This window comes from Mixophyes fleayi, chromosome 5 (assembly GCF_038048845.1).
Source record: "Mixophyes fleayi isolate aMixFle1 chromosome 5, aMixFle1.hap1, whole genome shotgun sequence".
Taxonomy (NCBI): Eukaryota; Metazoa; Chordata; class Amphibia; order Anura; family Limnodynastidae; genus Mixophyes; species Mixophyes fleayi.
In genome coordinates this window covers 267,902,979-267,915,349 of record NC_134406.1, presented here as the reverse complement: position 1 = coordinate 267,915,349, position 12,371 = coordinate 267,902,979, and the positions used below count along the sequence as shown (strand labels likewise).

The 12,371-nt window shown below is 41.2% G+C and overlaps 1 protein-coding gene across 1 annotated transcript in view; it reads left to right on the top strand.

The window, feature by feature from the left end:
* CRPPA (CDP-L-ribitol pyrophosphorylase A) overlaps nt 1-12,371 on the top strand; it is a 167,020-nt gene that overhangs the window by 26,400 nt on the left and 128,249 nt on the right. Inside the window, exon 3 of the mRNA XM_075214069.1 lies at nt 4,124-4,273. Within this exon, the coding sequence (XP_075070170.1) occupies nt 4,124-4,273 (150 nt within the window). The remainder of the gene's footprint in view (nt 1-4,123; nt 4,274-12,371) is intronic.

Sequence of the window (12,371 nt, the reverse complement as noted above, 5' to 3'; positions counted from 1 at the left end):
CACACATCCCCTCGATAAATAAGAGGATAAAAGAATGTTTAAGCGGAAAATACTATTAAAGAGGCATTAATGGATCATAAACTGCAATTATTCCTGTTTTAGTTTGGAAGTGGTAATTCTATACTCGTTCTGTTAGAGGAGAGTATAAAATCCGCCGTATTAGTAGTTTCGTGGTTCCTTCCCAAGTAATAGCTGGGAAATTCTTTATTTATTTTTTTCTTTATTTTTTATATATAGAAGATGTCCCCGTAAAATAAACATAACTTTTATTAAAAGAAAAAAAAATAAGTACATGATTCATTTTATTGTGTAGTGCTCTATTTTTATGTTCAAGAATGAATGAATGAATTTTCTCTATTGTTAATGACGATCGGATACTGAACAAGTGAGGTTTGGTTTACAATGCAGGAGGAAGTTTAGGGAGAATGACTTGGGATTAGGATTGTAATGTTTGAAATAGACTATATCCCGAGCCTGTCTGCAGAAGGAGCAGGGATTGTAAATATAAACAGTGGCAGATGGCCTGAACATTGTGTGATAGATCATCATCATCATCACCATTTATTTATATAGCGCCACTAATTCCGCAGCGCTGTACTGATAACTCATTCACATCTGTCCCTGCCCCATTGGGGCTTACGGTCTAAATTTCGTAACACACACACACACACACACACACACACACAGAGACATAGAGAGAGAAACTAGGGTCAATTTGATAGCAGCCAATTAACCTATCAGTATGTCTTTTGGAGTGTGGGAGGAAATCGGAGCACCCGGAGGAAACCCACGCAAACACGGGGTGAACATACAAAGTCCACACAGATAAGGCCATGGTCGGGAATCGAACTCATGACCCCAGCGCTGTGAGGCAGAAGTGCTAACCACTGAGCCACCGTGCTGCCCATATATGACTCCTAAATGGCATTGTCTATTAAATGCAGATTTTATATAAATGAAGTTCTGTACGACTAGATGGATCGCAGAATTATTATCAGTAATCCTTACTAACTATAATTCCACAGTCTATTTAGAAATCAAAAATATAACCCTGAAGGGTTGTACAGTGTCCCCCTGACTTTCTATTCCATAAGTAAATAAGTAACTTGTGATGGGATTTTTTGTTTCTCTAATACTAACACTAAAAATGTCAATATCCTAAAGTCACTGACTTGGTATGAGTCATAAAGACAATGGGACCACGGTCCTTCCAAGTGTGCAGGGACATCACTGTTCATGTCCCTATGTTTGAATCCAGCTATTGAGAAAGTTAATTTGAATATAAAATAAATTCGGTCCAGTGTTAAAAAAAAATTATTCAACTTTTTCAGTACTTTGTGTCAGGGCTGATTTACATTCTTATGTAAGAAAAACTGGAATTTGCTGAGAAGACATTTTCCGTCTAAGCAAATATAACAGTATATAGAACGACAGTGTAACAATAAATAAAGTTTACTCTGTTTAGTTAGGATTTTTTCCCATTCTAATTTAGGACATGTATTGTCACGTCAGAGAAACTGTAAACTGTAATCTGGACGGCATTCACATATTTATTGCCAATCTTATTTTCCCGTTCCTGTTTTGAGCACAGTCTAGTTTCCTGTAATACGCCCCATATTGTCAGGGTCAGCGGGCGCAGACGCACGCCGCCGCGATCCCCGGTTGCCTAAGCAACCTACAATCAGCAGAGTGATCAGTGCAGTGTGATCACATGACAAGTGGAGGTGTTGCCCATAGCAACCAATCAGATTCTAGCTATCATTTCCTAGAATGTACTAGATACATGATAGCTGGAATCTGATTGGTTGCTATGGGCAATGCCTCCACTTTTGCTTTTTAGAAGGTTTGAGAAATCTACCCTTAACGTTGATTTACGAACCATCAAAAAATGCATACCCAAATGGCATTTTTTTCGAATGAAATAATCGGTTAAGCTAAATTTTTTTTCTTCTGAAATTGGTCATGAGAATGTCTCGGACGTCGGGACTGTCATTATTACATGTGTCACTTTTGCGAATTTAAAAGTTTTTAGAATATTGGATACATTTTCCGTAAAAACATGCTTGCCAACTCTTCCTTGTTCCCCTCTGGTAGATCCCAGAAGGGTAGATCACGGTAGCCCTGCCCCCTGTGGTGATTCCCGGTACTGTGCTGTGCGGTTGGGGCTTAATGACGCAAATCACGCCATTAAGCCCTGTCTACGTCTGGGGTCCAGGAAGGCGCCTGCTCTTCTGAGAGTCCAGGAGGACTCCCCGAAATTTGGGAGCTTCCTGGGCATTGCCCGGGAGTAGGCCAGTATGCGGAAAAATGCAACTTGAAGGTTAATGAGACTTATTATCTATATTTGTAACCAATGAAGTGCATCAGATTACCGTTATTATGAGTTACTTACTGCCCTGTACTTGGCTGATCAGTTACTGTCAGACCGGCAGTGGAGCGATGTTATTGTTTGAAGCCAGTACGGTCAGGGCCGGTGCTAGGGTCCATGGCGCCCCCCCCCCCCGCAAAAATCGGCGACGCCCCCCCCCGCAAAAGCGGCGCCCTCCTCCCTCCTCACCCCGTCTTTCCTTACCTCACCACCGCCGCCTCTCTGCTCCGTCTCCTGCCCTCCACTCACTAGTCCACCGCCGCCTCTCTGCTCTGTCTCCTGTCCTCCACTCACTGGCACTAGTGAGTGGAGGGGAGGAGACGGAGCAGAGAGGCGGCGGTGGTGAGCAATAGCCTCTTCCCCCCTCCCCCGTGCATCTGAATGCTGTCTGGCGGCCGTGACAGGTATGGTCAGCGGTCGCCGCACAGTTTTAAAGTAATTTTCATTCTGGAGGGCGCCCTCCAGAGCCCGGCGCCCTAGGCAAGTGCCTAACCTTGCCTAATGGGAGCGCCGGGCCTGAGTACGGTTCAGTAGTTACTTATCTATTGTGTCAGATATTTAACTTAAACTGGAGCTGGCAGTCTGGATTGCATCTAACCCAAATGGAAAATCAGGACATATTGGGTCATGCCCTATATTTGACCGGACCAGCTCCAGCTATGTCTCTTTCTGGTGAGGTTGCACCCTTATTTATCGAGATGACTTCTCTTTCTGACTCCGGAAATTGGGAATCTTTCATGAAAATCGGGACTATTGAACAGTATGGGGGTTATTCTAATATAGGAAATTAGGGGTAAAGGCTCTTGTTGCAGTTCACAATGTATTTACCATAGCTATATCAACACTAAGGGGGTGATGTTAAGTTTTGGAGCCAGGAAACGCAGATGTAAAATTCGTTCTTTAAAAAAAAAAAAAAAAAATTAGTATATAGTTTAAGTTGGACGAAACGCAAGCTGTGTGCAGCTCTCAAATTGTACCATATGCACCAGGTTTATGTCAGATACACTTACACCAAATTTTTTAAAGCTTTGTTTTGATATCAAAATGCGCATTCGCTCTTAGGTTGGATTAAACACAGTCGGAGCGGCCGGCCAGCATCCTCTGTTTGCTTCTCAGCTGCTAAACAGCCCCCCTAAACCACTCCTGGACCACTTTTCGTCACACTGTACGGCTTTACACAGTGCAACTGTTGAGAGTTATCCATAATGTAAGGGATTGTAACCAGAGGAAATTTGAAATTCCCCTAAAGAGCTTACAATCTACATGTTATATAGCAAAAACATAAACACTCAGGTGAATTATTGAAGTATAAGTGCAGGTTAGAGAACACAAGCACGCTGGGGTCTAGTTTGCAATTTAGTATAAATCCACTAAACGTTCCGTCCAAACCACAAACTGTATGGGTAGCCTGACCAAGTGTTACTGGCTGTATCCTTTCAGTGTGTATGCAGGGGCTGGCTGGGCCCGGGGGAGCAGAGGGGCATATGGTCCCATAGTGGGCTACCTTGGGGTGGGTCACTAGGCTATCTGCATTTTGTTTCCCTTTAAAATGAGTCTTGCCCCCCTGGGCTAAAATATGCCAGCCCTCCCCTGGTTGTACGTCAGTAAGTTCTCCATTACTTGTTTTCCTGTCTCGGATGGCCGTGTACAAACCATGAAGGGAGAGAGGATTACCCGCCTCTACAACACATCAGAATACTGTTTTCCAGCTGTGGTTTCCAATAGTAATTTGAATGTGTTTCTTTTCCCCCACAGGCAGCCGGTGCGGTCCGACCATTGGTGTCCACGGTTATCGCTTCCTCCTCGGACGGATGTTTGGACCATTCTCTAGAACGAGCTAAACACAGAGCGAGTGAAATGCCACAAGCTTTCCTGTTTGATGTCATTTATAAAGCGTACCTTCAGGTGAGTGAGCTAAACCTGTTTCCAATCCAGACCTCAAAGACTTCTCAGGAGACCTGGCTTCCAGGGAGCCTAATTCTAACTCTGAGGAGTTGTAGAACGATATAAGTCAGACACAGAACGTTCCGACATGAATCCTTCTGCTGAAGGGGAACTAAAGATAGTAAATGAATTGGATAAGTTATTATAGCTCTACCCACTGATCATTATGACCATGTATATTATTCTGTAGCTAATATGGAGCCACGTCGTACAGAATTACTGAAGGGGATAATAAGGAGATGTCCTGACGTTACAAAAAATAGTGGATATTAGGCCAATATAATGGATTTCTGCACCTCCGAGAAAAAATGTACTATATACTAACGAGAAAGATGTATATGAGATATTGTGATTAAAAAAATGTCCAATTGATTTGCTAAAAAGCAATTAATTTATTTATTAGTAATTTAGCAATAAAAAAAAAAACAATAAGCCCACACAAATCTCTGTTTGCATGCAAAATGATAACCAACAGTACAGATATTGTACAGTTGCAAAATGCTCCAATTATGCCCAGAGGCCCGCCCGTTTTGGGTGTAGCTATGATTTCACACACATTCGAACTGTCCTGTGAAAATTGGGACAATTGGTGGGGATGGTATACAGTACTGTGACGGCTAAAATGCTGTTAATCCTGAAAATATATATATATATTTTTTATATGTTTATAGAGGAACGTGGTCTGTGATGCTTTACCACTGCTTGAACAAATTTGTTCACTTTAGCCTTGTACAAATGGCCAATTAATATGACCCAGCTTTACATCAATGTTGAAGTTCGAAGCGTTTCAAAGCGCATTTTAAATGCTAATGGAGTTCAGCGAGAAGACTCATTAAGTACTAAGCTGCAGTGAGGCTTTGGGAAAATGCGTTGAACAAGGACAACGTACAGAGTGTTTTGTCTATGCCTTTAGGTGATATTTGTCAATGCCAGTATGTATGAGTCGTTATTCAGAAGTTGCTCTGTGAACGCTGCCATATTTCTATGATCCCTGGTCACTTGATTAAATAAATTGATAAATAAACTCACCTCACAGCAGAATATTTTATCTTTATTATGTACTTACATATGTGCCACATCCCTCTGGGCGTGTATCTAATTCTTCCGAAGTGCTAGCTCACCCACAACCCACCTTTCCTCCCCTTAAAAGACCTTTGACGTGCCACGTGTACTGGCAGCAGATGTGTGTGTGGCAAAATTTAAATGTTGGTAGCTTTTGAGGACTGGTTTTGAGCACGTACCTCTACCATTGTGGCTGGTGGTGGGTTCTCGGCAACCAGATCAGTATAAATATATAAATATTAAGGAATTGATAGAATTAGAAATAGTATTTACTGTCAATTTCTTAAATTTAGAGATGTTTGCCTATAAATGTATATATACACATACTTTATACTCCTGGTAGTTGGAGGGTTAACCTTAGTTTCTGCATTTTTTCTTAAATTGTGCTGTCAGGACAAAAACCGTCCGTGTTATTTGTGGGCAAAAATAATCTATATAATAGAAAACAATATTCTTACTATAAGCAGCAGCGTCTGTTATACATCTGGTTCAGTTATAGACTGAAGGAATAATGGTCACAGTTGCATTAAACAAGTGCTTTAATACGTACCAACAGAAAAAACGGAATCAGTTAAAAAATCCAGGATGTCACATTGAAATATATAATTAAATTCCCCACTAAGTGCAGAACTTCCGACTTCAAAGAGAAGCAGCACATTATTGTAATAATGAGTATTCCAGGGAAATCTCTCTGCAGTTACGATGTCACAACACATCCATATTGTCTACCAAGCCCCAATTAACTTTTTTGATCTTCCCTTATTAATGCCCAAAACCTGATGTTTCCTGGCATCTGTAATGGAACCTGAGATAATTGAAAACTTTTATTCAGAGGATGAGTCAGTTTGCTTCACATAAAATTAGTTTAGTTGAGAGTCTATCGTTTCATTGGTGAATACTTCATTTCTACGGCTTAGGTGACCTGTAACAGGGAACAACATCTTTTAGAGTTTCTTAGACGTGATTATCCTAAGATGCGTTGGGTTCTCTCGTACATGTGTTATTTCTGATGTGCAGTGACCTGAGCCCCTTGAAGAATAAAGTGCAACTTTTATCTAAAACATACTGAATAGACTCAAAGAGGCAGATTCAATTAGTTCTGCGGAACATCGTGGCTGCACGCTTTTACCGTTAGTATGGTAGAAACATCCGTGTAAAAGATCTGTAGTTACACCCTAAATGCACACGTTATCCTCTTATTCTGTTCTCAGATACACTCGTTATAAAACTCGCACTTTTATGCACTTTTCCTTAATCAATGTTGCCTTACTCAGTCTTTTGACCACACTAAATAACACTTAAGCAGAATTATTTATCCAACAACCACTGTATCTCAGCGGTACTTCACAGTATATATTCGTTATAAATAACCAATACTCACAACATATGTATGTATTTAAATCAAAGCATTCACAGTTCACACATATATCATAACATTGTTCAACATAACATAGTATATCAATATAAACTTAACCCTAGGTTCACCACCTTTAACCCTTACACTATCCTTGCACTATTTTCTTTACATATGTATTTAGAATAAGAATTGGTATTTGTAATATTGATTTAACGATCACAGATATCAAACAATAGCTACACAGTTTTATGTATAGAAATAGTTAAATCAACATTACAGACACATACAGCTTTATAGATATATATTATCAATGATACTTATCAAATCCTAGTATCCTGGATCCAATTCTTTGTCTGCAGTGTAGGGAACGTTCCTGTAGTATATTTCCTGTAGTGTACTATAATATATATTTTCTCTAGTGTAGTGTCTTCCTATAGAATAGTGTATGCCTATAGTAGTGTAATATATATATATATACATACCCATATATATTCTGCAGTGTAGTGTATCCCTGTAGAATACCCTTTTCTGTAGTGTAGTGTATGTTTTCTGTAGTGTAGTGCTCGTTGTCCAGGGGCAGGTAGGCAGTAGAGAGAGAGAGGGAGAGTTCCGGGTCTGGCTTTTATAGTCCAGACCCGGAAACTCCCAGCCTCCCCAGCGGCAATGAATGAATCACGTGGACTCTGTGTGTGGGCCAGGGGTGATGAATTTCCCCCAAATAGTTGAATTTTGCAAATATAAGTCTTAGCTTAATTAATTTTGTTGGTTAGATACACTTAATTAAATGGAGACTTTTTATTTGCAAAACTGAACCTTACGCCTGTTTTAGGTAAAGAAAAAGTGTAAAAACAATCAATTATAAAGTTTCATTGAGCAGTTATTTTGCAACACACTTCTAAGAAATGGAATACGTAGAGAATATCCAAATCGTTGTTTGAATTTGTGCATTCTGCATTGTCCACCTTTGTCCACCTTTTGCATGCGCAGTAAGAGTGCCCATGCACGCTCCGAGATGGGCGTGTGCACTGTTTGTACTGCGCATGCGCAGGTCGTGCATGCGCAGTTGAACATTGTACGTGTGCATGCGGTCGTCACGTGCTTGCACGCCGCAGTCCCCCTGTTGTCGGAAGCCTGACACTACTTGTAAAGGTTACCTGTCCCTAGATTTGGTGGTGAACTAAAAAAATAAAATAAAGAGAGAGGGAGAGAGAGAGACCCCAATAATTTTTAACTCTCTCTCCCTCTCCCTACCAACTATGGAGGAAATAAAAAAAAATCTCTTGTGTTATTGGCGCACAACAGGGAAAAACCTCCTAGAGGAGGAACCATAGTAAAAAAACACCCTTTCCCCGAGAGTGTGAAGAAAAAAAGGAGAAAGAAGAGAGACAAGAATGGAGAAGAAAAAAAGAAAAGGCACAAAGGAATAAAAAAACAAAGACATTCACATAATGCAATTCCTGGTCCTGCAAAGTCCGTGAAGCCCGCAAAGTCCATAAAGCCCAAATCGTCCTTCCCTTAATAGTTCATCATTTGTTGTATTCCAATATAGTGAGAACTATTATGGGATGAATGAGAAGAGGATACTTTGGCATCATGTTCCAGCTTGCTTGTAGCTTGATTCCCAGCAAGTTTCAGCAGTATGTCTTCTTCCTTCCCAAAGTGAAGCAGCCAATTCTTGAATTCTGAACCAAAACCAAGCAGAATTTTCTGAAGCCTCACAGGAGTATCTGGAGGGGTACCTAGTCGCTTCTCTGAGGTCACTGGTGTTCTTCCTATCTCCTCCGCTACATCTACACCTAGAGTGGGAGTAAGAGTACAATATGCTCCTCTTGAGCGCAGTTAGTTGCATATACGATGTAAGATGTAATCAGGATAGGGCTCTAGGATTTTCCTTTCCTTACTTTATGGTTCTCAATCATCAGTTAAAACCTCTTTTTTTATAATATAATTTGGAAGGGCTTTGATTTCTTACTCTACCCGTCTCAATAAGCACAGAAGCACTCTAGTTAAGGATGCTAGTGTGGTTTTCACTTGGTCAACGTGGACCCAGAGAACTTTACGTCTTCTCGACAGTCTTTCTTTGTAGTCATTGGCCTTTGTAGTTTTAGCATTGTATCACCCAGGATTTCAAGGACCTTATATGGTCCCTCCCAGTTTGCATCCCAGGGACCTGCCTTTCGGAAGGTCTTGATCATTTCCAGACTATCTACTAGAGACATGGGAGTCTCCCCCTGTAGATAGGGTTTGTTCAGCCGGATGGCTGCGTATGGCAGAAGTTCTTTCAGGTTATTTTGCACCTGTTGTAAGCAAACATCTCTGGCAATCGCCTCTTTGATGGGGTTTGACAACTGTGGTTCATTGGGGAAGCAAAGTGGCATTTTGTGACCAGTTATGAGCTCAAATGGAGTGATCCCTGTTGTAGCTGCCTCAGTTGCCCGAATGCCCATCAGTATTGCGGGCAGAGCTGAAGAACCGGCTTGGGAGCTGGAGCTCTGGGGTTCACTTGTGCACACACAAGACACTGTTGTGGGACAATTTCCACTGTCTTTGACATCCCTGACCAGTATATTTTGTTCTTTAAGAGGGACATGAGTTTATCTCGGCCAGGGTGTCTGAGGAGCTGATGGTTGAGTCTTGTCAGCTCTACCTGAAGATCTGCAGAAACAACTGGCAGGGGTTCTGAACCCTCATTGTTGGTGTACCCAGGGATCTTGTGGTGTGGTATTGTGGGGTATTAGAAAACGATCCTTTGCTTGCTCCTCTAAAAGGAACACTGGGCCTTCTTCCAGAGTCTTGTTTCGTAAAAGATGCTTTATAAGGTGATACTTCTTTGTAATCTGGGGCTCGGAAAATCCCAGATAAAGAAACCAGTTTGGCCCCTTCATCTGCAGAGTTATTAGCCATGACAAGGGGATCATTCGATTTCTGTGATTTCGGTGAGCGGGAACTTTAATTATCGCAGCCTCTTCAGGATGCATCATGCATCGTTCTCCAGGTGTACAGGATAATCTGTAATATTCAGGTACCGTAGTAGCCGAAAATGAGCGCAACCAGAGGTCGCTGTGACGTTCAGCGTCTCATTGTGGGGGGTTGAATTCCCCCCTATATGTCCATATAAGGTAGGACACTCGTAGATATTAGGAACACTTCCTATAGACCTGTATTAGATAATGGGTAAACTTTCAGCAGTCATGGTAGTAACTTTTCACCATTAATATAATGGCCTAATTTATAATCTCATCAGATGACAAAAGAGATTTTCCTTCTTCAATAAAAGTTCCCTAGTTGATCTGTCTCTGTGGAAGTGTTTAGGGCTGAGTTTGACCTTCATGTCAGACAAGTCTGGGTTTCAGACCTCTATCCCTTTTGAAGCGCGTATTATAGAGTCGATTTATCTTGGGCTAGATCGACTAAACGCGTTCAATGAATGAGCAATTGTTTGTTTTTTTGGGGGGGAAGGGGAATTTTTCTGGACTCCTCCACAACAATAACCTGCATGTTCCCTTCGTCTCTCTCACTCTTCTGTCTTCCTGCCTAATGATGTTAGGAGACTGTTTGCTTTGTCTAATCGGATACAGACCGCATTCCATAGGTTATAAGCCCGGAAAAATAGTAGTGTCTGAAAAACTGATTTCATTTCAGATATGCTAATTGGGAGCTTCCTCTCTCCTTATTTGTCCCTAGAGGCCAATTGATCCTGAGTATCTCGGATTTAACCCTTTCCTTTTTATAAGATTTTTTTTTTTATCCAATTTCAACAGGTTATTTAAAAGAAAAAAAAAATGATGGTCTTCTGCAAGTTTATGTCTTTTTTTTATTTTATTTGTGAATTGATAAAAGTCTTTCATTAACAACTCACATTGTAAATCAACCACATAATTATTCCCAGGAGATGACTTCCTCGTAATGTGTAATATCATAATTCTATTAGAAATCACCTTAAACAGTAGCTCCACCGAAAAGTGGTGATGTCTATTTAAAGTCATTATGCTGAGTATACAATTTACTGGAATAACGTGATAGTTAAAGTAGAACCTGCCTGAAATCATCTGCTGATCACTCAAAAACACACTGTTCCTGCCATTTGACAGGTTGTAAACTGACCTTCTTAAACAATCTCTGTAACCATGGAAAACTGTCTCATCTGCACTGTTTGGTTCCAAGGTTATAGATGTTACTAAGGCCAGTTACAGACGTATACACCTATTTCAAGTATCAGATCAACATCATTTACCTTTTAACAGTAGAGATTGATGTAAGTTCCCTGGAATCAAAACCAGATGGACCGATGACCCTGCGGAGGGAGGGGCATGTATTTGGAGGGCTTACATGTCTACCCCTAGAAGAATTTTTTTTTTTTGTTGTCAATAAAGTTTTTATTGAGAAATTTTGCATGGGGTACAGAACATAGAAAAGGGGATTAAACAATGAAGAGGGCGAAGGGGAGGGGAGGTAGAGGGGAGACACACAGAGTCCCCCCACCAGGTAGGAGGGGAAATAGTTGCTCAATGAGTATTGTAACTCAACATAATATACCAATAATAATTAACAATCGAAAAGCAGAAACATTGTTCAATATTTAAAGAACTTGGGACTCCTGGCAGCCAGCCGGCTCCTATAGGGAAACAAAATGTGATATTATCTAACAAACAAACCTTTCTACTGGATGTATTTATTAAATTAAGGCTGAGAGGTCCTGGGTATGATTATTGAAGGAATTGAAAGCAGGGGGGCTAGTATAAATAAACCAATCATACCAAATTTGGGAAAATTTGTGAGATTTATTAGTTAAGTATGCAGAATTTTTTTCCATAGATGCCAGATACCAAATTTTATTTAAGAGTTGCTCTCTAGAGAGCATCTGCGTTTTTCCAGCTCTTAGGAAACAAACACCTGCCTGCATTAAGGATCTGTACAGATCATTCTCAGCTTGTGAACAAACAACATCCATAGGAGAACTAGAAGGAGCATTTTTGTACCTTAAAGGTCATGGCGTTTGCAATTGGGGACAAACTCCTAAAAGTTAAGCTTTTTTGCCTTGATAAATAGGTCGTCTTCGCAGTCCCTCGTGACCTAATGTGAGGTGGGGAATGGAGGCAGCAGGAAGTCACAGACTGAGAGTTATATAGTGGAAGGAGCAGGGTCCCCAGCAGCACAGAGAATTTCAGGAGACGGGGGATGTGTTAATGAGGACAGGGTTGCATGTGACAGGGGCAGTGACATGATGGGAGGAGGGGAATAGAGGCAGCAAGAAGCCACAGAATGAGAGTTATATAGTGGAAGGAGCAGGGTCTCAAGCAGCACAGAGTATATCAGGAGATGAGGGATGTGTTAGTGAGGACAGGGCTGCATGTGACAGGGACAGTGACATGATGTGAGGAGGAGAATGGAGGCAGCAAGAAGCCACAGAATGAGAGTTATAAAGTGGAAGGAGCAGGGTCCCCAGCAGCACAGAGTATATCAGGAGATGAGTGATGTGTTAGTGAGGACAGGGCTGCATGTGACAGGGGCAGTGACATGATGTGAGGAGGGGAATGGAGGCAGCAGGAAGCCACAGACTGAGAGTTATATAGTGGAAGGAGAAGGGTCTCCAGCAGCACAGAGTATATCAGGAGATGAGTGATGTGTAAGTGAGGACAG